Source organism: Cygnus olor, chromosome 4, assembly GCF_009769625.2.
Source record: "Cygnus olor isolate bCygOlo1 chromosome 4, bCygOlo1.pri.v2, whole genome shotgun sequence".
Lineage (NCBI taxonomy): Eukaryota > Metazoa > Chordata > Aves > Anseriformes > Anatidae > Cygnus > Cygnus olor.
In genome coordinates, this window is record NC_049172.1 from 6246380 (window position 1) to 6273018 (window position 26639).

General features: G+C 38.4%; 1 protein-coding gene and 1 long non-coding RNA gene across 4 annotated transcripts in view; one reads left to right on the forward strand and one right to left on the reverse strand.

Moving 5' to 3' along the window:
* Window positions 1–14241, forward strand: part of TACR3 (tachykinin receptor 3) — a 39000-nt gene extending 24759 nt beyond the window's left edge. The window contains exons 3-4 of one of the 2 annotated variants that reach the window (XM_040556466.1): window positions 9685–9881; window positions 12032–14241. In XM_040556466.1, coding sequence (XP_040412400.1) covers window positions 9685–9881; window positions 12032–12341 — 507 coding nt within the window. In that variant the 3' untranslated portion in view covers window positions 12342–14241. The remainder of the gene's footprint in view (window positions 1–9684; window positions 9882–12031) is intronic. The other variant, XM_040556465.1, reaches the window with a different exon arrangement.
* The window catches only part of LOC121069928, a 249969-nt gene that overhangs the window by 175226 nt on the left and 48104 nt on the right, over window positions 1–26639 (reverse strand). The window lies entirely within an intron of this gene.

Genomic DNA, 26639 nt, shown 5'->3' on the forward strand with positions numbered 1-26639 from the left:
CAAAGACATGGTAAGTTTAATACCTTCCCAGTTATTTAAGCAATCCATATTCTCCTAGCTTCTCCCAGTATGAGAATCAGCATTTCAGTCTCCAAGAAGTTACGATGAGTGAAACAACCTATCCATCCCATCATGGTGTAATGAGGTGCAGAAATTCAATTTGTTACAAATACTATATGCCTCAGGCCAAAAATAAGTGCCTGTGTAATTTTTTGGTCCATCAGTAGTCCTCTTCTGTAAATGGGTCTACTCTTTGGCCTTGCAGAGTTTGATAATGAACGTAAAATGGAGAAAAACAGAGACGGGTATGTTAGAACAGAAATAAGAGAGAAGAGGAAGCTGAAGAATTAAACTCTATTTTATCAGCAGGTGGTCTCACTGACCTAACAGACATAGCACTGTGGCTTACACCGTGTGGATTACTACACAGTAATCTTACTTACTGCCTTACTGCCACAGTAATCTACTTACTGCCTGAGTATCTGAAATTTCATATAGCTACAGATAAACTATAATTTATTGGAAATACTAATGCACTATTGGCAGGCACCATTTAGGCCAAAGCTTCATGATGGCGGAATGCTGTGACCATGCTTCAGTGCAGCCATTCAAAAATTTAGCAAGTATTGTTCAGCACATTCAAAAAGCAAAAAGGCTAAATAATAACAGGTTGGAAGATGATTTCCCCAGCTAGCAGCAATTCTATGCATTCCACTGCTTTGTTGGAACTCAACAACCAGAAAAAAAAAAAAAAAAAAAAAAAGATACTTTTTAATAGTTCCAGTCCTTACATGTAAACGTGCATCTCTTTAGGCAGTTTAAGGTGAGACAAAAATACCACCTCTTATGTTCATCCACAGCCTTTCTTCTACAAAAAACACAAGCAACTGAACTGAACTAAAAGTTTCTATAGTGATTGTCTCTGAATCTCTCACTGTTTTCCCTGTTGTAAAACTAGCCTAAATTTATGATTTCCTACTCCTAAGTCAGTCTTGCCTGAAGTTTGAGTCACTGAGTCATACATCTTATACTTGGGTGTATCTTAGACTTTGGAGTGAAAGTACTCTAAAAACAAAATCGGTTTGTAGATTGTGATTGTGTGTCACTCAGAACATGGCGAGTTTTAAAAATCAGTTTTATCTGTGTTTGCCTTTGACATTGGCACATTTTGTGCTAAAAGAAAAGAAATAAACAACCCAAGAAGAAGGAATTCTCAGGAGCAATTTCAGATCTAAAGAGCAAGCGTAAGCCAAGTGGAATGAACCTGAAATCTGGTAAAGGTTTCTTTGTTTCAAGTCCAGTTATGATTTTCCCCTCTAACACCTCTAAAGGTGATGAATACACCAGACTGTTTACATGCATTTCACACCTTAGACCTTTTCATTTATGACGAAGAGACCTCTCTTTCTTACATTTGTATAAACTCCTGTTGTCATCTCTTTCTGCTCCCTTGTACCAGTTTTGTTTTTGCAGCTCTTACTGAGTTTTCATAGTGTTTTCAAGACTAGAAGTAAATTTGAATAGTAATACCTTAGAATATCTTCCATTGTGCTTTTTTTTTTTTTTTAATTACAGATGGTCCTTCTCTCTCCATCCACCCGCTGTTTTAGTTTTCTGAACTTCTGTATTGTCTGAGTTAAATGCCAGGATTTCTCTGAGATAGAGCACAGCCAACAAATATGTATACAGTTTGTGTAAATACACTAAAATTGGCAATTTATTTCCCAGAGAACGAATCCATAGAATTATGTGTCATACCAGCATCATGCTACAGTCTTCTAACCAGATGACTGCCACATACATTACATAATGGTTATTCTCCTTAGTGACTCAGATGTCATTTTGAGGAAAAACACCTCCTAAAATAGTATTTCCAAAATTCTCACCTTCTAAGTCAAAATCTGAAGCAAAAACCTTGCACTGTAAATTTTGGAAAGCCACATATACGACTATACTAAAGAAGAATAGAGGTGGTAAGAACAATAAGCAAGACTAGAAATTACAGAGTTAGGCCAATTCCACTAGTAGCACAAACAATGCAAGACTACTCACTCACACCTTGAAAACCTCAAAAGGTCTTTTACTGCCTCTGAATGTGGCCCATCAATCTGCAGTTACCCTGCATCCGATCTGAGTTACCCTGTAAAATATAATAAACTGTGACCACACGCATAGCCCTGCAGAGAACACAGAGCTCACAGGAAGCCCTTTCCTGGAGGGAAATCAGAAACAAATTAATTTTAGCCTGAGTTTTGAGTCTGTTGAGCTTCCTGGATTGGTGCTCTGCACCTGTGTGGTGAAGAGTCCAGGAGGCCTGATACAGATCAGTCGTTTTGAAGCACTGCAGTGCCAAGAGCTACGCACCCAGGCCAGCAGAACTGCAGATCCAGCACTGCATTTATAACTTCTCTCATTACTGTTCATTACGTGTTGCTATTCCTTTAAAATAAAACAATTTCAGCGCATCTTTTTCTGAGTTAAGGCAGAAGGCTGTGTGATTACTTCCTTAAGACTTAGAGGAAGAGAGCTCACCAAACTCCTGCTACAGCACAAACTTACTGAGGGAAAACCAGACGAACCAGCCCAGGGTCATAACAAATGGTGGCAGGAGCCAAACTGTGGAGAAGCTGCTATCCTCCAAATGGGGTTTTTAGAAGCAGAAGAATACCATAGCCTATAGACAGAGGGGTCTGTGTGTTATGTCTATTGGCACCTTCACCCAACAAATTTAACCCTTTAACTCAAGCACTTCATGCTTTAGAAGCCTCTGTACTGCAACACTGCGTACAACCCATTCAAAGCACCTTCATGCCATTATTCCTTGTCTGGGGGAGGTGGAAGGAATTTCTTTGATTTCAGCAGGCTTTGGAGTAGGTTTCCTAGGAAACTGTTTCAGCCACCCTGCCCTGGGTTGGCTTATCCCTTGTTCCACAGGGCTACCCAACCTGTGTATCATGGCCAAGTCGTTGGTACCTTAATGCTAAAATGCCGGTGTGAAAGCAGAAGCAGCAGATGCTGTCAGGACAGTGACATTCCTGATACGTTGTTGCAAGCATAATTGGCCTTTTACTAACCAAATATTTCCAAAACTTTCTGTTAGAGGTAAATCTACTTCTAATAAATTCATAACCTTGTGCAATTGTTTGTGGAATGATAAAAACAAACTAAGTGCATCAAATGCGAAATATAAACCTCAGACATCACTGACATTAAGTTTCTTTTTAACTCAATTTAAATTAAAATAAGATTTGGGGACATTATTAATTTTGGTTGGTTTATTTCATAGGTGATAATGAACACTTTTGCTTTGACTTTTGAAAGGGAAAATGCTAAAATGCTACTGCCATTGCAAATGCCTGATTATGATGGCAATAAAATAACTATTTTTTTTTTTTTTCTGAACAGAGTTTTGCCATGTGTTTTAAGTAACTACTCTCCAGGAACAATTCGTTTCATCTTCTTGCAACACAATTTTAGTCCTAGCAACAGAAAAGAGAAGAAAAAAGTTTTGTTTAACCATATATTAAATAATATGCATTCTTCCCCATTATGTTCTATGCCAAAATTATAGAGAGATATGGTAAACATTAAATGGTTTACATAAATCACTTATTTAATACCCCTAAGTGAATGAACTGGAAATAAAGTAATCCAAAAGACTGTAGGCTTTCCATACAACATAAGAGCCTGTGCTAGTATTTTGAAGATAACCAGGGGTATTCATCTTATTTTAGGTTCTAGAGACCACTTCCATTGACAGGAGCCCACATAAAGCAGTCAAAATATAGGGATGCTTGTGCATAATTAATTAGTGTAATTCAGCATTGCCTTATTTGTTTATTATTGCACTGTTCAGTACAAGGTCTTGTTTCAAAGAGAGGAAATTCACATGTACCAATCCTTCTGCAGTTTGATATGGAAAATTCAAGTGAGTTCTAGAACAGTGGCAAGGTTCTGGGAGAGCCTTTCAGTGAGGATTAAAGATCCCAGAACATTTTCAGAAACGCAGCAGAAAGTAGACTTAAGAACCAACTATTCCTACTGGGAAAACAAACAAAGATACAAATATTTTGTTTCCCCTGCACCAAATCTCATCTCTGCTAGGAGAAACAAAATTGAAGTGTCCCCTGTCACCTGTTCCAGGTCATATTTACAGAAGAAAGCTGTTGTAAAACGAACGATAGTTTGAATTTAAAATGCATAAGCACGAGCCCATTTTTTTCACTTTTTTTCAGCACTAGTTGGATAATCATGTTCGGTAATGCCAGTTCCACAGCAGCCAATCTGAGTCATTTTCTCAAGAACATAAACTCCTTATGCTCCTCCATGCTGAAGAGCAGGACAATGATCCCTGGCCACCTCAGGAGTTTAACTCAAACAATGAAAAATGGAAAGAACTTAAAGTGTACCTTATGAACCGTTCTCTCTGCTCTGTTTTCTCTGTGTACTGTATGCGCAGACCTTCAATGCTGTGCCTCAAAAAAATTCTTTAGGAAACTTATTTAACAAAATTCAGAAGAACCATCTTGAAGAAAAGTAGAGAGACATGCAGCATAAGAAAAGTACAAATAAAAATAGCAGTAGCTAAGACCATCCATGAAGAATGTCAGAATTTCTTTGATTTTGTGAAAAAAAATAACATTTTAGCATCTGTAAGACAGCAATCTGATTCAAAGCTACTTCATACAAGAACAGACAATCTTTTTCAACTTTACAGCTTAAATAACAAAGCAAGTGATTGTGAATTCGGTCTGCAGCAAGGGATTATGCTAACTGAAATGAAAAGTAGTTACTTTATTTCAAGCAACTGAGAAAAAAATGGATGGGAAGTATAAGTCAGGAGAAGAAAATTATTTGCGGAGCACTAGAATTGACATGTGCATTATCTGATTGAAAGACTTCCTGCACTTTTAAGCTCGCTGATTTTTTTCTCCTGAATCTGCATCTACTTCAGATATTAAGAATCTACCCTTTCTAAAAGAGCACAGAAAATACCTGAGCTTGTAAAAAATATATGAAAATCCACAGCACTTGTATCTCAGAAAACAGTCCAATCTCTATCCTAAAGCCAGTAGTTACCTTTGAATTAGTAGTTACTTAATTTTCTTGCAAAAGATGGGTATCTTACTCCAGCTAAGTGTTGTGGAGAAGCAAAGGATGTAATGGTGTTGCTTCTTCTCTGGTGCTTAGTGCACAAGTGCTATGTATGTCCCCAGGATTGGGAAGAGGATTTACTGTTTGCAAGCTAACACCTAAGGGGAAATTCTTAGCATAATGTTAGCTTGGTGTTTTACATCTTCCAAAAGAGCACAGAGCAGAAAAAGGAACACATTATGGCTCCCAGAGATTGTCTTGAGCTATGTTTAAGTTGTATTCATGGATAAATAATATCCATGAGTGGGTAAATGAGGAAATTCTTACATGGTTTGGGTAGTTAAATTATTTTCTCTGCTCATTTACTTCTGCATAAAGTAAAAAGGAGTAAAAATTCTGAAATCAATGCCATTACAGCACCTGAAACTGATGCAAATGAAATCTGAAGCCAAATCCATGACCTTGTAGATGCAGCAATATCAAAAATGACTTAGAAAGGCAATAAGGAGTTGCAAAGCAGATCGAAAAGGAGATGATGACCTGGCCTAAGTTTTAGGCATTGACAACAAATCAATGTTTTGCAAAGTGAATTGCTACGGCCACCCCCCAGCAGCATTTGAACCTCTCAGAAAAGTATCTTTCATTCCTAATCTTGCAAGAGCTGTTGCATCTAATTCAGACTCATTTTTCTAGCTATTTTTCATGCAAAATAAATACAGGAGGAAAAAAAAAAGTATCTGTAGCTGCTGCTGTTTCTTGGTGTAATAGAATCTGTTAGCTCTTTTTCACTTGTACTGCTTCAGATGTTTCAAAACACAGGCAAACCCACAAACTCCAACTCCAATAAACTTATGTCTTCTTTGTTCTTTTAAATACATTTTGTCTCATTACACACGTTTATTAATGAAATAATTATTCTAATTCAGAAGGGAAGGATTTAAATGAGCAGGCAACACTGCAAAGAACAATTTTTTTTATAGATGTAGCTTTTCTTTGACACAGGCAGAAGTAGATCAACATCAGCAGAACATGTTGATGAAAATCAAAATACATAATACTTTGATTTTCCATCAGATTCCAAATCTAGCCTCAGGACTTCCCTAGAGGTTGCACAACTGCTGAGGGACTCAGTACAACTAATTTTAACAGAAAGGAGGAGTCCTGGGACAGCAAGACCCCCCCTTTTCCTCCAGCCACGATGCACAGAGTACACAAGGGGAGGTTGAAGAGAGCATCAGGGGAACTCGGTGCCGCTGGGACACAGGTTGGAGACACCCATTAGGATCACACATTTCGGTAAACTCCATTGTAAAATGGGGCCAGGAGCAGAGCTAGGCTCTAACAACTGAATTCAGTCGCTTTCTGGTTTGCTTACTTTAGTGATGTTTCCTAAAGCACAAAAGCAAACATATTATTGAATTCTATGCAACACAGAACAAGGGAGAAAGCAATTGAAAAACAGGTGATATCTCAGGAAATAGAAAAAGGAGAACAGGCATATTAAAAAGAAATGAAATAAAAGAACTTTGTATTGCCAGAACCACAGGTCTAAATACTCCAAACAACAACAACAAAAAAGGTACGGCTTTCTTTTATACTCTGCAGTTGAACTTGCAAAGGTTCGTTGGAGATTTTTTTAGTGAATCAACACAGTACAAAGACAATCAAGCTTCTGCAGCAAATTCATACTCGGCCCATTTCATTTATTTTCTTTGTGCCCTAATTAATTGAGCTTAACTGTTCACTGGCGCTCGTTCATCAGGACTCGTACCATGTGAAATCAAGGTGCCCTGGGTTTACAGACCTGGAAGGCAGTCCCTGTTCATAGCACTGATGGCATCAAAAATGGAACTTGAACTCTTTGGAAAGAACAAGGGGACGGACAGGAACCACAGCTATAAACTGTAAGGTGCAGTCTTGCACAGCGGGAATGCCTGTCTCTAAAAGAAGTTGGGAATAATCTCCCTCCTTTTCAGCTTCCTCTTGTTCTTCTCCAACATTTCTGCCAACCCATAAGCATTCTTAGCCCATGAATGAGGACGAAGCACTGCTTTTTGATTTCTCTTACAACTTTTGTGGTTGACTTCAAATTCAACTGTAACTTCCCTGTGTTTCCAACAATTATATACCACGGATGCTGCAGCCTTGCAACATCTCACTTATCACCATCTCCTTAGGCAATGTGCCAATGAGGGCACTGTACTATAAATACTCAAAATAATGGCAACTTATACGTGACATTAAAGGAAAGACTTTTCTTAAATGTCCTTTTTTGCATGAAAAAATGAGTACTTTTTTCTTCTAGGAAAAAATACCTTACACATTAATGAGGAAATTCCACTGCAAGTCTTCCCCTAAACATACATATGTCAGAATATCATCCCTCAGATCAGTGAAACTCAAATTGATATAGACTGATCTGAGAGGAAAATGCTACTTTTTAGGTAATTTTTGTTATTTATTAAGAACAGTTGCAAAACTGAATCATTCAGAATGTAACGAGCTTTACTGTCCGTCATTTCAGTGACTTGTGTTCACAAATGAAATCAAACCCCAATGGCCATCTCAAATCATCTTTTGCTTGTCTAGTTTAACTCTTTGCTTTAGAAAGTTGTGCTTGATAATGACTTAGTATTTAAGCACAAATTTACAGACAAAAACATTTTTTTTTGTTTTCACTGCTAATAAAGATGAGTGTGATATGTGTTGTTTTGCTTTGTTCATGTTGTTTTTGGTTTGTTCTGTTGTGTTTTAAGAAAAAGAACTTGAGACAAAAATCAGGCCTCAAAACCTTCCATTTTGTACCTATGATTTTCTGATGATAAATAATTCTAAGAATAATTTCACATGCACAGCTGGTACTGCAAGATTTGCTAATTAAATGTGAAGGCAAGTAATTCAATTTTCAGCTGTTCTGAAATTACAGAATTCCTGGACAGCATTGAAGTAATACTAATGACTCCAACCAGACAGAAAAGCACAGCAACAAGTAAAGTGCACCTGTAAATCAGTGGGCAGAGAGGTTAAGGACAGTGGTGAAACTCTGGAGTTAAGTCTTCTACCTGTACAATGCAAGGCGCAGGTGTAAATCCCTAGCAGAAGAATATGGGAAATCCAAGGGAGTAGAAAAGACATCCCATTTAATGTTGTAAGACTGTGATCTGACAGTACATTTTTGGCATCGTTTCAGATATAAAATTCAGTGCAGAAATGTCTGATCAGGTACCTCCTCCCCCCCCCCCAAAAAAAAAATCCATCATTACCTTCACACATGGTTCCATATACATCTATATGTGCCTAGATACAGACATACATATGCACATTCAGAGCAGGTGTATGTGACACTATGTTTTGGTGTGTTGCCTTCCCTTATAATAATACTCATCTTCCTTCTGCAACGATTTACAGTTAACTGTTGAAAAGTGCCTTAGAAGAACCAACTATTAATGTTGTATGAACGGATAAAGGTACCTTTTGTATTTTTAAGTGATGATCGATATGTATTTATCTGCAATAACATGCATTCTCATCTTGTACAATACAGCCCCAGCCTACCGGTAAACTCATAAATTGGTGCCAGATGTTAAACGAAAAATTGCTTTGTTTCCAACAAGATGAGAATTAAGGATAGTGCCATGACACTCATATGTAAAATTATTTAACTAAATTAGCTGAAATTTTCTAAAAATATTAGCCTAAGACACATAGGCATAGGAGATTTCAGGTCTTTTTTTTTTTTTTTTCTGGCAAAACTATTAACAACAGAAAAATCAGCACCTTGTACAGAGAAACGAAGGGAACTGTTGATAGCAAACCCTGTTATTCTTCAGTATTCACAGTACAAACGAACGTATGCCCAGCACAGACCCATCATGTCTGGTTTCATTTCACCCACAGAATAAAAATCTGTTGTGTGACTTCTTGTGTTGAAAATAGTAGCCAGGCTAGCAGTTCACATAGCTGAAGGCAGAAAGAAGTAGTGAAAACTCCACGTGACTCAACTTCTCTTCTTGTGTGCTTAATGGAAGCTATGGAAGCTAATGGATGTTATGTTGCCTGCAGAAAACAACAAATTAGGAACAACAGCCAAGGAAACTGTTAGCCTCTAAAATTAAAGAGGATGTTGCAGTTGCTCATTTCCTAAAACCTAGTGTTTACTCAAATCACATCTACTAATTGGGAACAAGAAATATACTTGTGGACCGCAACACAAAAAGTCACCAGGGTCAATAAAGGCCACCGTATGGTGTCCAAATTAAAGGCATTCTAACCTTGTTCTAGACACCTAATCATGGAATAAAATAATATTTAGATAGCCAAATGCAAGTAAGCAAATATTTATTGTAAGAATCAGCACAGATATGTTAAAGAAGCTTTTCATATTATTTTAATTAGCAAAAAGAGGTTTCAATCCAATTTAAAAAAAAAATAGAAAAGTCAGTTTAAAAGGAAAATGATACAAAGGCATGCTCATATTTGCTGTGACTAACTTCAATGACCAAATACCAGAATTAATGGGCATTAAATACTAGTCGTAATAAAAATAAAAATATATATATTATTAAACAGCATTATCATTTCCTTTTTCAGGTGGTAAAAATGATGATTGTGGTTGTGTTGACATTTGCCATCTGTTGGCTGCCCTACCACACTTACTTCATAGTTACTGGGATCTATCAACAATTAAATCGGTGGAAATACATTCAGCAAATCTATTTGGCCAGTTTTTGGCTTGCCATGAGCTCTACCATGTACAATCCCATTATCTACTGCTGCCTTAATAAGAGGTAAGAGCTAGTTACGAATCAGTTGGTGTGTATGTTTTCAATGAGAAAGTAAACGGTTTAAATGTGATAAAAGGCAATTTTTTCACTTGAATACTTTTCAATGAGTGGGAAGAAAAAAAAATCCTTTAGGTTTGTACTTGACATGAATGCACAGAACCAAATGCACATTTCCAGCAAACACTTTGGTATACTTAAAATTTCAGAATAAAATTCAGTATTCAGAGACCAACCCTTCCTGTTTCCAATTGCAAAATTTGACATCTATAGAAGTGTCCTATTTTTTAGCTTGCAAAAACATTGCAAAGTAAGGAATTAAAGACAGTTATTAGTGATATACAGTGAAATCTGTTTGTTCACTAACTGTAGCCATAATTTTATTTTGCAATACTGGAAGGATATAACAAAATGCTATTTACTGTGTATTTTATACCTAACCATTATATTTCTACTAATTTCTGAGGTCATGTTTTTATGGCAGCTACAGAAGATGTTACTCATTAAAGAAATTAACACTGCTCATTTGGCTTAAGTATATTTTGACACTCATACACTGCAACATTAAACATCTGGATTCTTTAATAGAAATCAACAGAAATATTCCTAATTTTGAAGCTCATTAAAGGTCACCTGGTTCAGAATTCAATACAATAATGACATAATGGTGAGAGTTTTCTTATAATCAAGTTTCATATTGAAATCAAGAAGCCTGAGCGTCTGCTTCCTTTTCACATAGCAGGAAAATATAGCCTGTTGCTGGGAGTCAGGACAATTCATGCAATATTGTTACCTCTGCTGGATCTGGTATCAGACAGGGTTATAATAGCCCAGCCTTATCTTCCAGGCTAATTAGGATATTACTTATGTATCTAAATAGAGATAACATTATTTCAAGAGGAAGAAAAAACAAGCCCTGAACAAGAAAGAACATAGAAAATGAGATGAAAAAAATAATACAGTCTAAAGATGTTTGGGTTTTACGTTTTCCTACACTAAGCTTCTTTCCATTAGAGGCTCTTTCTTTATTGTTCTACTTTTTCTATATTTAGACTGCATCTAAACAGAGGAACGCTGAATAGCAAGCTACGTGCTCATTTGTCATCATATGGCATTTCTGTGACAAAGTATGAAAGAAGAATAGTTTTTAATCAGTTTAACGTATTTATTAGCCTCTAAAAACTGAGAAGGAAAGGTAGTTAGTTCAGTGAGATCAGTCAGCTTTCACTGAAAAATTCATCTAAGATTTTATCTCTGGTCATCAATGCTCCAAAAAGCTTACAGACATAATAAGCAACATTGCTGCATCGTTGCAACAAAACCCACAGCAGCAAGAGAAACGAGGAAGCCTGCTAAGTTTTAGGTCAAGGTGAAAAGATGTTCTTTTTCAGGTTACAAGAAATATACAGTGAATTGTTTTTCTAATAAATTTAATTTCTATGCTGCAAAGGCATACACATAAAAAATAATAATAGTCCTTATATTAAATCTCCAGTTCTGAATTGAACTAATAAAAGTACCCATTTATGAGTATTGCGAGCACTAGTGTGCCAAAGCCCCAAAATTCTTTGCTGTTCATATATTGTTCACATCCGGTTCTCAGTTTTCTAGGATCTTTATTATGAACGATTTTCCAAATATTTTGTTTGAATAACTATTAGGCATTACATCACTCCCATTCCAGTGTTTACGACAGAGAGGAAAACAGCAGGGATATTGGAATCGGGAAGCTGAGGTGCTATTTAAGAAAAAAGGATGCTACAAAGTTTCTGCTGAAGAAGACTAAAACATAGATGCAGGTTTCATCACAAGTCAGATCACAGCAATTTCTGTGAAGACAGTGCTAGTAAAGCTGGCATTTATTTATTTGTATATTTATTTTTAGACATGGGCAAGTGAAGGGAAAATGAGTATCAGGAAAATATCCACGTTACAAAGCAGGGAAAGTAAATAAAAATATCAGAACTAGAAATGAGCTGTTACCACTATCATTTTTCCCCTACTCAGAAGACTTCAGCCAAATAAACTCTGACTGCCTTGCCCACAAACAGGATCAGGGGCAAGGTAATTAGCTAGGTCCTCGTGTTAAGCCAGCACTGTGTGTGTTTTCAGGGGAAGGCTTGAGGCTGGTTTTCACCAAGTATCTTTCTCTCCAGGTTCCGAGCTGGCTTCAAACGAGCTCTCCGCTGGTGCCCCTTCATTGAGGTGTCCAGCCATGATGAGCTGGAGCTCAAGGCAGCCAGGTTTCACCCCACCCGGCAAAGCAGCCTCTATGCTGTGTCCCGAATGGAGTCCAGCATGACCGTAGTGCTCGATGACGGAGACAACTCCCACGCCAGCCGCAAGAAGAAAGCAGCTCTAAGGGACGCGAGTTTCAATGGCTGTTCGCGGAGGAACTCCAAGACCATCTCTGCTGCCTCGAGTTTCCTCAGCTCTCCGCACACATCAGCAGATGATTATTCCTAAGCATTTCAGGGTGACACTTGCTGGAAGGGTAGCGCTAGACAGGCGAGAGGCAATGCTCTCCCAACTTGGAACTAGATAATTGTATCACCAGTAAACAGTCACAATTCAGCCAACAAAGCCTAGCTATAAATATCATAAGGCTTTTAGGCATCACTTTACGTTTGTGCTTTGGAGAGAAAGAAGAACTTGAAGACATATGTATTCATCAGTCCAAAAGCACAGTCAAACCTTATACACAGCATTGTTTGCAATCTAAACATTACCTGAAACAAGCCAATAGCATAAAAAAACATTGTTTCAGCTGTGTCTGACCCGTGGCATTTCTGTTTCATTTACTGAAACGTAACAGCCTCCTTCACTTATTGAATTGTATGAGGTTTTCTATTGAGTGCATTGATTTGACAATAACAAAGTTACGTAAGACCTGATTTAAACTTTTTTCTTTACAATGAAGATGTAATGAACCCCAAACCTATTCTATTGGTTTATAATTTCGCCTCACCCCCATGCAAATGGATAAGATGAAGTTCGTATGAATGAAGTTCAGCTCTGTGTAACAATATTTTTTTTCAAATATATGTAAAATGTTTTGCTTTGTTTTTCAAAGGAAGAAGAAAATCTCTAAGGCTATGTTAAATTCTACAAAAGTTCCTATCTTACTGAACGTTAGATTCTGATCAAACACATCCAGGAGGATGTATTGCTTAGGTAAATGTCCCATAGCTTTGTATTTTAGTGCCAAGGGTACTAAAATCTATCTTCCTCCAGCGACCCTAACAGGAGCTTTGGGATTTACAAAGGTCAGAAAAGGTTGGAAAGGTGATAAATTCCCCCAAAAGACTTTAAACTGAATGTTCAGCTAACAGATAAAAAAAATAAACTGTGCCCATGAATTGTCTTCTCTGCAGTAGACGCGGTGTTTCACTGACACACCGCCATCAGGAATTTAGGGGGTGACTGACCACGGCTGTTGCAAACAAAGCTGAACTTAACCCAAAGGAGACCAGAGGGAGGCCTCTGTTTTAGATCAATGGTTGCATCAGTTGGGTGGATCGACTGGCTTCATCACTTCATGGGTCAATTGTTCGTGCAAATGTTTGATTTCAGTGAATCAAAACTTAAGTGTGAATGAATGTCTTCCTGAGTCAGCCAGACCAGCAAGGTGGGAGTTGGTATGGGCCAAGCTGAGCTGGCTTCAACCCACATACGTATCCCTTCCCAGCAACTACGGATGCCCAGCATCGTGGTGGTGAGCATATTATAGAGACCAGTCATTGGAGTCATGTTTGTACTGTGATTCACCTGTACAGTGCAATTCCTATATTCTGCTAAGTGTAACTTGTATTGTGATTTCAGTGCATTGCTGTATCACTAGGCTAAAACAAAATCCCATGTAACATCAAATATCCTCAGATAAGTACATTCAGTATTAAACAGTAAACACTCACATACAGAATAACTGAAAGAACCTGGTCATAGAGCAGTCTGCTCTATTACATGAAGTGCAGCACAATTCCAGACTCTCACTTTTCCTATCCAAGACCTGATCTAAAATCCACTGAAGCAAAAAATTCTGTTGATTAATGGCTCTCCTGACTGTTCATTAAAAAGAAAAAAAAAAAAACAAACCACAACTCCATTATCAATTTCCCTCATACCATAGTTGCACACCCACCTTATTTTCAAAAAAAAAAAAAAAAAGCCAACAGTAAATATTATGCAGTACCTATGAAAGTCATTCTTATTTATTTTTTCCCTCAAATACTCTATTTTAAGGATATAAAATCTTCATAGGTGTTTACAATCTCAGCTGAGGAGGTTCAGGACCGCCACACACAAAAATGAACATAAGCATATTAACCTGGCGGTGATATATTACCTGCACATGTCATGAAGTCTTCTGGCTGCTTACACACAACTGTTAAGCAACATACGTACAGAAAATCTGTAGTCGTTAAATAAACTGTCTTTTCTAAATGTGGTTATTATAAAATCAGTGTTGATAAAATCTATGTATGAATGTAAGTTTGAACACTATGACTGTAGTCATCTTAATTTGTGTACAAAACATCATACTCGTTACTTTAATTATCCTTGATTGATATATATTGAGGCAGAAATGGCAGCTTCCTCACACCTTTTTTTTTTTTTTTTTTTTAAATGAGTGAAGCAGTCTCACCATTACTAAGTGTTTTAGGATATGACCTGTTGAACAAGTAATCTCTTGATAATCTCACTGTACATTGGTGGGGTGGGGATGTCCAAGCCCAGCCTCAGCATTCCTGTAGCTCTCCTCTGAAGTTACATGTTACTCCTGTACTCAACAAATGAAGGAATCTGTGCTCACCATCACAGCATTTTTCGTAACAAAACATTGCAATGACACGTGGTGCTAACCCAGATCTCAGCCCAGTCTCAAAAACCATAAAGGATTACACAGATAAACCTGTAGCACAGCAAAAGCTGTGACCTACAGCAGACTGCATTTTAATGACCGTTTCTGAACAAACATTTTCAGCAAGTGTCCTGCTCCCTACTAAATTCGTTACAGGCCTCCTGACACCCCTCACTGAGGGTGGAAGAAATCAGGTCATCTTCAGTTTGTGTGAGTAAGACCGCTCAAAACAGTCACCTACACGCAGTGCACATGCCTCGCATGACCACTGGTACAGCCCTGCAGCAGTCTTGTACCTGTGCTGCAGGCTCCAATCCATGTTCCTCTTTCGCTGAGAGGTAAAATAAGGAAAACAGATACAGAGCTGGCTTCCTCCTGGGAAGGGCATAATAATACTCCAGAAGCAGCTAAATTTCAAGAGCATCAGGAAGGCTCTTCTCATCTCAAAGATCTTCTAAGACATTAATCTTTCTCATGCAAAAACGTTCTTACTGCTTCATCCCAGGCTCCTTCTGGAGTCTGCCTCTAAAATATTTGTAAAGTGAGAAAATTTCACTGGCACCTGACCTGCCATTTGCAGGGGAGCTCCCCTGCTATGGGACAGGTTTCACTTTTACATCTCCAGAAACGTTATCTTCAATATCACTTTTCTCTGTCATTCCTTTGACATTGACTATGCTTGTGATTAAAAGCTAAACATGACTAAATTTAAACACAGACCTTGAAACCTCATTTCATGAAAAGAGATTTATTGTGTCTTTGTCTCAAGTCTTGCATATAAAAGCATGATGTTGAGAGGAAAACTGAACTCAAAGTATGCTCTGGGTACTCATACAGGATGCATTCAGGAGATTGCAGCCAGTAACTGCTTGGCAGGAATCCCTTGATAGCTGCCCTCCCAGACCACTTAAGTTTTATTACCAATATTAGGATGCATTGGCAGAACTAGACACATGAGCTATTTGCAGCATATTTATATTTCATAGCTCTGGCTGTTGAGGAAGCTCATTGACCACTACTAATACACATTTTCCAAAATGATATACCAGGGGAACTAGCATAGAGAAAGGGACCAAGACTCAAGTTTCAAAAGCTGTCATTTTCAAGTCTAGGTAAAAACATTCATATCTGTTTAGAACACGGATAGTTCTCCTTTACTACTGGTGATTTTCAGTGGCAGCAGTGAACAAGAACCTCTTATTTCACTGACATAAATGTCAAAACCTGACCAACTCACCTCTGCATGAAGTATAGCGTGTAAGCATTTATTTCAATATTTTTGAAGTTGCAACAGCTCAGGTAAAAATTTAAATCTGCTGTTCTATTTCCTTCAGTTCAAGATGAGATTTACATGTAGAGCCCCAGTTACTACGTGCTGTTTATTAATGAATACCTCCACACATTGCTATGGAAGAGGCAGGAGATTGCCTAGGATACACCACTGTTTACAAATGTTGAGTGAGCTCCTGGTATTAATGAATGCCTTCAGTTCAATTGAAGTCTTTTCCTGTTCACGAGGATTTAAGTGATTCTATTTTCATTATTCAAAATGATTTGTTGAGTCCAGTCAAGGATAATTCTTTATCAGTCCATGAGCAGTTGCTCTGGGTATTTAAATTCAGATTGTTTCAGATGGGTTCATACATCACATGGAATACAGTTACTGCCTAAGTGGATTGCTCTTTATACAGTATACCAGCCACTCTCCTACCTATAACGCTGAAGCATACATATCAGATCACAGCTGGAATCAGATTTCCCAAAGCAAATGGTTACATTTACAGATACCTAACCTGCCTGTTAGGAGTGCTCTGTAACATAGCCTCCAGAACCATTATTTCCAAGAGTTTCCCAGCACTAAGTTTTTCACTACAGTACTGGTGATGCAAAATAAGACGGACACCGACATCAGTCACATGGACACATTGCATGCCTAGCAAGCTATGAAGAGTAATTTTGGACTACTGTCACGTAGTCCAAAACTACTCTTCATAGCTTGCTAGGCATGCAATCCTCCTCATACTAGTAGGATGTAAAGACACCTCAGAGCTAGCAGCAGACAAGCTTAGGTACAAGAGATAGTGCAGACATGCTAACATCAAGCTCTGTGAGGGCTAAAATTTACCTCAAAATTACCGAACTAACAAATTACTTTGGGTAAACTTGTCCATGCTGCCACGGCCAGACCATTTCCAATATGCAGATCCACATACACACACACACGGTTCATATAGCTACCCCCACATTACAAAGCAGTTATTATCCCAGTGTATACTAAGGAAAAATCAGTGTAACCATCTGCTATGCTCTCAAAAACACTTCCAGCATTTCTCCCTAGTACCATTTTAGCAAATGTCTCTCATACGACGCCTACTCACAGACTTCTCCCTCAGTGAAATACTTCCTCTTTCACCACCTCCAGGTCATCCTGAGCTCAGTAAGGTTCATATAAAGAGGATCACAGCACTGTGGTCACCAGGTGAATGTCACAAGCCGAAAATAACAAGTGAAACCTTCAAACTCTCCTTTTCGAACACAGCTGAATAGCTTCTTGGCTGAACAACTTGAATAACCAGGGAAAGCCTTGGGTATAGTTATATCCAATTATTGTGAACTTCTGTCATATAAAACAGATATTTCTCCTCGTGGCAGGCTTTTATAACTCTCTCTTTTTCCACCAGATCTTTTGGTTCCTCAATAGTTTCCCCATATTAACCTAAGGTCCCTGTTCCTATTCCCTTTGTCTGCTCCTGAGGCGAAAACTGTGAGCAGTGAGGGGACTGCCTCTTCTTTGAGGTAACCTCCATTTCATACAAAACTTAACCCGGCTCGCTTTGTCCCTCACATAGTGTGGTCAGAGTGCTCTGCCTTCTGGCAACTTTGGGTGGTCTCAGGAGACTCCAGATGTTCCCCCACCACAAATGAGCTCAGCACTCAAAGTAGTTTGTCTGGTGCCACTGATCAAACATACTCTTAGCACTTCCTCACAAGCATCTGTCCTGGTTTCAGTTAGGACAGAGTTAATTTCCCTCCTAGTAGCTGGTAGGGTGCTGTGTTTTGGATTAGGATGAGAAGAGAGCTGATAACATGCTGGTGTTTTAATTGTTGCAGAGCAGTGCTTACACCAAGCCAAGGACTTTTCAGCTTCTCGCTCTGTCCTGCCAGGGGGCAGGCTGGGGGTGCAGCAGGAGCTGGGAGGGGACGGACCCAGGACAGCTGACCCAAACTGGCCAAAGGGGTATTCCATACCATCTGACGTCATGCTGAACAATATATAGGGGTGGCTAGCCGGGGTGGGGGGCCGGCTGCTCGGGGATAGGCTGGGCATCGGTCAGCGGGTGGTGAGCAATTGCATTGTGCATCACTTGTTTTGTACACGTTATTAGTAGTAGTACTATTATCATTATTATTATTTTCCTGTCTTAATAAACTGTCTTTATCTCAACTCACAGGCTTCACTTTCCCATTTCTCTCCCCCATCCCGGAGAGGGAGGGGGGAGGGTGAGTGAACGGCTGTGTGGTGTTTGCCTGCCGGCTGGGTTAAACCACAACAGCATCACAGAATGACAGCATAGCCTTATCCAAAGAAACTACAGAGGAGTCATAGGATGTTGTGCATTTGACTTTTCAGTCATCATTGGCAGCACATCAAACCGCACCTAAAAACATGTAGCCTGTGGTATACTCATGATCATGTGGCTATAGGCCTCAGTGCCATCTGCAGGTGCTTAACGTTGTACAAAGAACAGATATAGCTGCTTTACATCTCAAACAAGACAACAGTCCCCCATTGGGACTGTAAAAAAGTTCAGAACTGTTAATAAGGTAAATAGTTTTAAACAGACATCCCTTGTAAATTTAGTTTTACAGCTTGGTGATCTATTCTGCAATATCACAGACTAATTGCACTAGCACCTTCTATATCTTGTACAGAAATTCAGAAATACTGCCAAACAGATAAAGTATACGTATGTGAAGCTTGACTCTTTGGCCCTGAAAGGTTGAAAAACTAGTTAGGTAGAAATCATCCATAATGTATTTAGTCTTTGGAAAACAGTGTCTATCACTCAAAGTAGCCAAAGACAAGGTAAAATAATTCAAAATCAATAATTCTCTCTTCTGGTATAAAAGGTTGACAGTTGGTAACACTTGTTTAATAATGTTTAAGTAAACAGTATAGAAAAATATTCACTGAGTATCAACTGAAGAGACTATTTCGTTGAACTATATCTCACCCTTGGAAAAATCTGGAGGAAAAAAAAAAAACAACTGAATAGAAATTCATTTCCCTGACAAAATCTTATTTGAGTATGCCAGACATCTAACACAACTGTCCATATCCAGAGCCCAGATTTAGCAGTTATAAATAAATTATACTGATAAGCAGAATTTGTCAACTCGGAGTTCCACTAATATTTTTGCAAATATGGAAAAACAATTGCCCTAGCTCTTATGAGCTGTGTTATTTGTTATTTGAATGCTGAATTCACAAAGCACAGAATGCCCTGAATTTTGGCATACATCATAATAAGTCTGGAAGTTCATATCAGAAGCATCTTTCCATGTCTATATTGTGCAATAAACCACCCATGATGAACATTAAAAAAAAAAAAGGAAAAAAAAAAGGATAGTTCAAACAGCTTAGAAACAACAGCCTGCAAGTATTTTAGCATACAGGAAACATTTTCAAAATAAATGTGTTTTAAAAATAAAATAGCATGAACAATTGAAGAAAAAAAAATATATTACCAAACAAATCCAGGAGCCTATAAAAGGTTCTAATGCATTTCTACTACGTATCATTTAAGGTAGATCAACTTTAAACAGCCTGAGCACCCATGGCCTCTATTCTCAAGTATAGGGTTAGCTGATTAGGAACTTAACTTTAATCAAGTGTCTGTAGCAAAGCTGTCTGTCCTACTCAGCTAACATGATTATGTTTTGCCAGTTTCTGCAGAAAGCAGCATGCAAGGAAGAGATCTGGCTAACTTACACACCTGGCCAGCTCCCACTCCCAGATGACATTATGTCACCCAGTACAGTGGTGGGATCAACTGGAAGTCTGCTCGTTACAGCTCTATGCAAGGTGTAAACAGCTCAGGAGGATTAAACTAATTTGCCCCATAACCTAGCTATATGCACCCATTTATTGTTTTCCTTTCAGAAGCTTGCTGTAAGTATGTGCCAAAAGTGATGAGCCTTAGAGCAGAGATTACCCAGCTACTAGAGGATATACAAGAACTAGTGGAAACACCAAAATAAGTTATAATTTCTTCCCTTTCTGAGGATATGCCCATAAGCATGAATGGAAAGCCTGAGTGGTGAAGGGCTTAATACAATGAAAGCCAGCAAATGAAATGGCACTTATGGTCCACAACAGAAGTTATAATTAAACTATTACATTTACATTTAAAATTTATACAACATCATTTATAATTTAAATTTAAATTTTAAATTTATCTGAAATATATATAAACATATAAATAAATATATTTACTATATGTATTTATATAAATATAAATTTATATAATTTATATTTCTCCTATTCCAAAGGAGATGGCAAAACTCCACACTTACCCTACCCACCTCCCATCTTCCTGCCATAACAAAATCTTTGGGCACCCTACTCTTGTTTCTACACACAAAAGTCTGGCCCAGAGACCAGGAGGCAGCTGTGATGCAAACCATCCAGCTTCCCAGCACGGCTGAGCCTCTACAAGCTCTGACACAGGCAGCTCTCACCTCAACGTGGACCTAGAGACCTGAACGAGGCAGGAGAAGAGGTCCTAACCGCTTTTCACCAAGCAACTCCATTTGCCTTAGCTGTCACAGTGATACACCAGGGTATGTGTTACACAGAAGCTGTTTGAAAGAGGATAAGGCACATGCCAGGAAAGAAGGATCTTGAACAAAATCTATGAAATAGAAAATCTATTCATGGAAAAGGACTTGAAATCTCCCAATGCACCTTGGCCTCTGAATGGCAGCTCCGGGGCCCATTCACAGAGCTAAGATCCTTGCAAGAATTTTCAAGGTACAATAAACACCCAATGAGTTAAGGGAGTTAAGAAAGGAGATGCTGGACAGCCAAATAGTTAAATGCTAATACTCTCTTCCCTCTCCCACTGGCAGATGACTGTTTCAATGGAAAACCATGGGGACGTGTCAGAGGTTGGTATGAATGAGGAAAGTGTCACTTTCCATTTTCACTCCATCACTCCATTTTCATGTACGGCTCTGAAGGGATCTAGGTCACTATTTTCCTAATCAATGTAATATGATCTTCAGCCCAAAATGCACGTTCCTATTCTACTGGATAAATTTGGCTTGGGGATTAATTGCTACAGAAGAGCCTTAATTCTTTTGAGGCCTCTGAGGAAGAGATAAAGGAGCTTGCAGGTCATGCACCAGAGTACCCAGGAGCCCTTGGCTTTAAGGGGTAATTGAGTACAGAAATTGAATTAATTTCTTCTTACACAGGCTGCCATGTGTTTCTGGGTATATTAGGACAGGTCTTGAGGTTTTAATTGACAAAGCACTGTTAACATTACTTTTGTCTTTCCAATCACTGCCAGAGCCATTAGGAATTAAAGTCAAACACTAATTTAACTTGCTGAGGAGGCGCAGCACACAGCATAGCTGTTAACTCTGCAAGGCTGCTGCCTGAAGATGAGGGTAGAGCTAAAGGAAAGGGAACGGTCTGGAATAAGAAGCTATTCTTTGCCTGCCGGCCATGGATTTGAAATTCTGGAAGGAGCTGCCTCTGGCAAACAATGGAGAGATGTGTACTGGGGTTGGGGAACACCAAAGGTAGCGATTCAAATGCTTCTCTTAGGTGAGAAGCCTGCACACTGCTGTGTGTGCATCACACACGTGCCTGATACCCATTCATGAAGCCAGGCTCTGCCCCACAGCTGAACCTCAAACTTGGGTCTCCCTGGCAGAGAGCAAGCAATCAAATTACTCTAGATGGTGCCCTCAGCTGTAGTACTGCTAACGATTCTCAAGCTGTTCTCTTTTTTTTTTTTTTTTTGATGCTGTATAGCATCCCTATAGATCCTTCCCGAATAGGAAGCTTCTTCCGCTCTCTCTTCTGGGTTTACTTTTAAATCACACTGAAGAGGAAGGCACAGAATTTTGCCATCGATGTTGGGATTAGCTTTTACAAACCAGCTAATCCCCAAACAAGTGGCATCGTTACCCTGAGAGCAGCTGACACTTGTAACAGCTGAGCCTCAGCTGGGTGCTTTTAAAAACCCAGGACTATGCACGCAAATTAAATTATCATATGTAATGAGCTTGTTATCACAAGTAATGGATGCAGTGGATCAGACTTAACCATGGTATTAACAATCAAAGGTGCATTTTGCTCTGTTCTTCCACAGCTTGGCTGAGTGCTTCATAAAAGTCGAAGTACTGTAGTGTAAGAAAGTGATGAAATTCAATCCCTTGCAAACATCTGAATTCTCCTGTTTTTTCTCCAGTAGATCAAATTGTGTTAGAGCCATCAATTTTGTGTTTCTGTCCTTATAATGTAAATTCCACCTGCTCCCCACCTTTTTTCCTTTCTTGCTCTTCTCAATGGCTCTTAGATGAAGACTATTTGTAAGGCAGCCTGAAAATGGCCCTACTGAATTAGTGACCCCCGTAAGAAGAGTATTTTACAGTTAGGCTGCTATAACTGAGAAATATTAGTCTCCAGCTCTTCCTCAACCTCTGTAAGAAACTGCAGATGGGCATGAGATAACTGAGCTTTGTTCATGATCTTAAAGATGAGATTTGCAGGAGATGCTTTGGTACTCAATAATCAAAAAAAAGAAAAAAGTTATTCATTGCAAAGCAGCAAAGAGCAGCTGGTGATTGCAGTTATGCATCTGTACAATGTTTCTCCCAAAAGTACATTGTACCCTTAAACAATTAATATAAATGTCTTAAATGGGACTTTTAGTTATTTCAAAGACTTTTAAGAAAAGGAAAAAAAGTGGGGAAAGGGGTAGAAAAAAATAGAAAAAAAGGGTATTCATCTTGCTTATCCTGAGAGAAAGCATTCACTCCCTAAGCTATAGAAATCGTTAAGTGTACATTTTTAAAGCTCAGCATTTTCCTCAACAGGCACACCATAAAACTGGAAATAGGCAGGAAAAAAGATGGCCTTTTAACTTGTCTTCCTACAACTTCCAATAAAGCTTCCCCCTCCCACCTCCTCAGTCATTTGCAGCCTAATACTACCAAAGTACAAATATGTCTGCATCCTTCTAATATGGAAAACCAATAGGAACCCCCAAAATGCTTAACAGATGTTTCTTTTTATATATCAAACTGTGTGCATGCAAAAGGCACTGGGAAAACAAAACACTGAAAACCGTATTAGGGAATTGACGTTTCACCTTAGAGATAGCAGTATGAGAAAATAAATATTATTCTATAATCATCATATATAAACATTGTACTTATTTCTCTTACACTAGCAGCATAAATTCTTGCCATGGAGCAAGACCTACTGTGCTGCATGCTTCACATGCAGCAGAAGAAAGTGTGCAATACAAGAAATGACAGAAAATAGGTTAGCTAATAGAATTAGTCAACTTGATTGGACAAGGCTTTCAAAAACGTCTCCTGGTTCTCTCAGGGGGAAAAGGCACAATTCCTCTTCTCCTCTTGCAAGGTTAACATTGAACTCACAAGATGATCTGCAAGGGGGGACCAAATACTGTATTCCTTTCAATTGCATGCAAGAAAGTTAATTAAATTATTCAGGGTTCACTCTTACATAACTGAGCACATCTGCTCCTCAACAGAAATTATACGGATATTTTCATTACAGAATTTCATTTGTATTCATTCAGGTACAAACAAGAGAGCATAAAGCATTATTTTTCTCAGCTTTGCTCCTAAGGCACTCATTTACACAGAAACTGAATATTTGTTAAAATTATATAGCTATAGGTGACAGAAGATTTTCTGAAAGAGAACAAAAAAAAAAAAGATTAAACATGAAAGCATTGCTAGCTTCCAATTGTTAATGAGAGTTTAGGTATTTCCTCTAAACTATTTAAATAATTTAATCTCCTGAATGCAGAGGAAAGGCTTTTCTGATTTGCAACAGTTGCTGTTTGCAGAGAAATCTTAGAATTATCAGAAATGTAACAGAGTCTGTTCTCTAAACCTTGTGACATTTTAGAAATACAATGTGCATTACAGATGGAATTGAATACTCACCTCTGGACACTTCTTGTTGCAGGCTGCTTAAAACTTTTTCAAGTTACAGGTTTATGGAAGTATTTCTAAACTATTTAATAGTCAGTACCAAAGAAATAAATTTGATACATTTGCCTTGCAGCTTTATGGGTTTCAGGCATTCCCATACCATTCAGAATTAACAGCTATGGATTTGAATACATTACTAACTTCACACATACGTACTAAAAAATAGGCATCCAAGATGATGTAAATACAAAAAGTTACCAAACAAAATGGCATAGTAAAAAAATGGACACATAATGATATTCTGACGTCTGTTAAAATAGGTTCCATATCTTTCTATGAATAATTTTTGACAAAGAACATGCTTGATGAACTGGGCTTTATTTTCCATCTGCTATTTTGAGTGAGCAATGCGGTAAAAGAGATGTAAGTCTTAGCAAGTTATGCCCCTTTTACCATCTTTTGTTCTAAATCTTCCCGTTAGGCTTTAAAATTTCAGGACAAAAACAAGTTTCTTCTAAGCGTGACTAAAACCAGATTAAAAGATTGGAAGGTATTTTTTTCAGGTCCTGCTGGGCCTGCAGGATTCATTTCAGCACAAATAAGACTAAAATGCAGTAAACATGACCTCAGATTTGTCCATTAACCACGATTCTTTGTCAAACAACTTTTATTGGCAACTCTTATTATTTCATTCGCCTCTGTGACCAAAGACTACTACAGTCCTCATCAAACTGAAGTGGAAAACCCCATTCATTTCCTCTGGCTTTGCAACAGCTCTTGCCTGAGCAATTCCATACCAGCTTTCACTATCTGAAATTCCACCTGATTTGCCTGAATGAGCAGTTCATATAGTATATATTAGATCCAAGATAGGTGCGTGGTAGGAAATAAAAGCTTCAGTCCAGAACCATACAATTCATTCTGCGCCAACTACCCCAGAGTAACTTGCATGGCAACAACACACACACCTGGCTGTAGGACCCTGGGTGGTGTCACTGCGTTGCAGTGGCTCCATGCCATTTGAAAGGCAGCATTAAATGTCATTTTTTCTTTATCTTTTTCAATCTGTAAATGATTTATTTTAGTTATTTATACTTACTTCCATCTAAGCCCTTGATCCAGTCTGGCCTTTGATGGTTTATGCTCGATGATCTCTGTTGATGCAGTATTTAAACTGTGAGAACAATTTTGTCTTTGTTTCATCCCGCCTAAGTCCCTTAGAACTACTAGCTTTTAATGCATTTGTTTATCTTATTAACAGAGATCTTTCTCAAGTGATTTTTATTCTACAGCTAACTGATGTTTATATTTCAGCGCATACTAATGCTAGCATCATGCACAGGAATCCTGACTGTGAGGTAATACAGCCACAATCCATATATTGCAAAAATACAATTTCTGCTTCCTAGGTGCATAAAAGCAAGAACATGTAATAGGCAGAATCACTAAGACAAAATCATCCAAAAAGCTGAATGTACCCAACACCCAAGAGATCTGCTTTTCTACTTACCCTAAAAGATATTCACTAGCAGTGTTCTGTAACTGGTCTACAGTTTTCAGTCCAGGATGTTACTTGACACTATCAAAAAGATACAGAGCCACTCAAAATACCCCTGATACCACAGCTGACATAGGAGGACAGTTTAATGGGTTGAATGATGTGGACCTACTACAGCTGAGCTTAAACAGAAATCCTCTCCATTACAGTCGGCACTCATTAGCACCTCCTCAGCTGAGAAACCAAGGGCTGAAACAACAGGTCTAAAACAAAACGCCATCTTCCCTTCTGTATTTGAGTCACTCAGTTCACACCAAGGAAGGTCTTCTCACACTACAGAAGAGCTTCATTCTTTGAAGTGTTGAGAAGCTCTGATTCCTGTCAAAGTCAAGGGAGACACTTGTAAAGTAGTTGAGCATCTTGCCAAGGCATTCAACACTACCCACCCTAGATCTTAAAAGGGTATAAGCTGTGACATTACGAAAAAAAAAAAAGAGATGAAAAGGAAAATACGTCAGATCAGTCTATTTATTGCCCATGGAGATATTTTCCAAATGCACCAGAAGGAAGCTATTACTTCAATGACTTGGTTATAGACTGGAGGAGAGTCATAAGATACTTGCTTTAACCTCTGTGAAACAGGCCTCAGATGCATGTGTCAGAAAACGGATTCAAGGAACCTTTACTTATTTTTATCCACACAATTGCTCTTCTGCAAAAGTCTCTAAATGGAAAGCCTAAAATACAGCTTGCCTTAATGACCATCGTTTAACTGGAACATTCAGCTTTAGAGGAGGGAAAGAAAGCAACTACACTTGATAAAGCAACTAGCACCGCACCAAGAAAGAGAAACAACCTATCCAATGTGCCAGACTGGAAAAGGACTCCTGTCTGAAAGAAGGGAGCCTTTTCCATTTGCCTCATCAGACAGCCATGAAAGCCTCATGAAAATAAAGTACATCATTCTAGAGACAGCAAGAGAAATTGATTTAACTTAATTAAATATTCATTGAAAGCCAGTGCTCAGATTGCTCATAAAGATGAATGCTGTTAGCTTTTCTGGGACAGAAAGGATGAGCTTCTGAAACACTGGATTATTATTTTTGAAGCAACACTTCACGGCCATTAAGAAAATCCATAATTTCAAGTTAATTAGGAGAGTGAGAATTAGACCAACTTTGAAGGGAACACTGTGTGC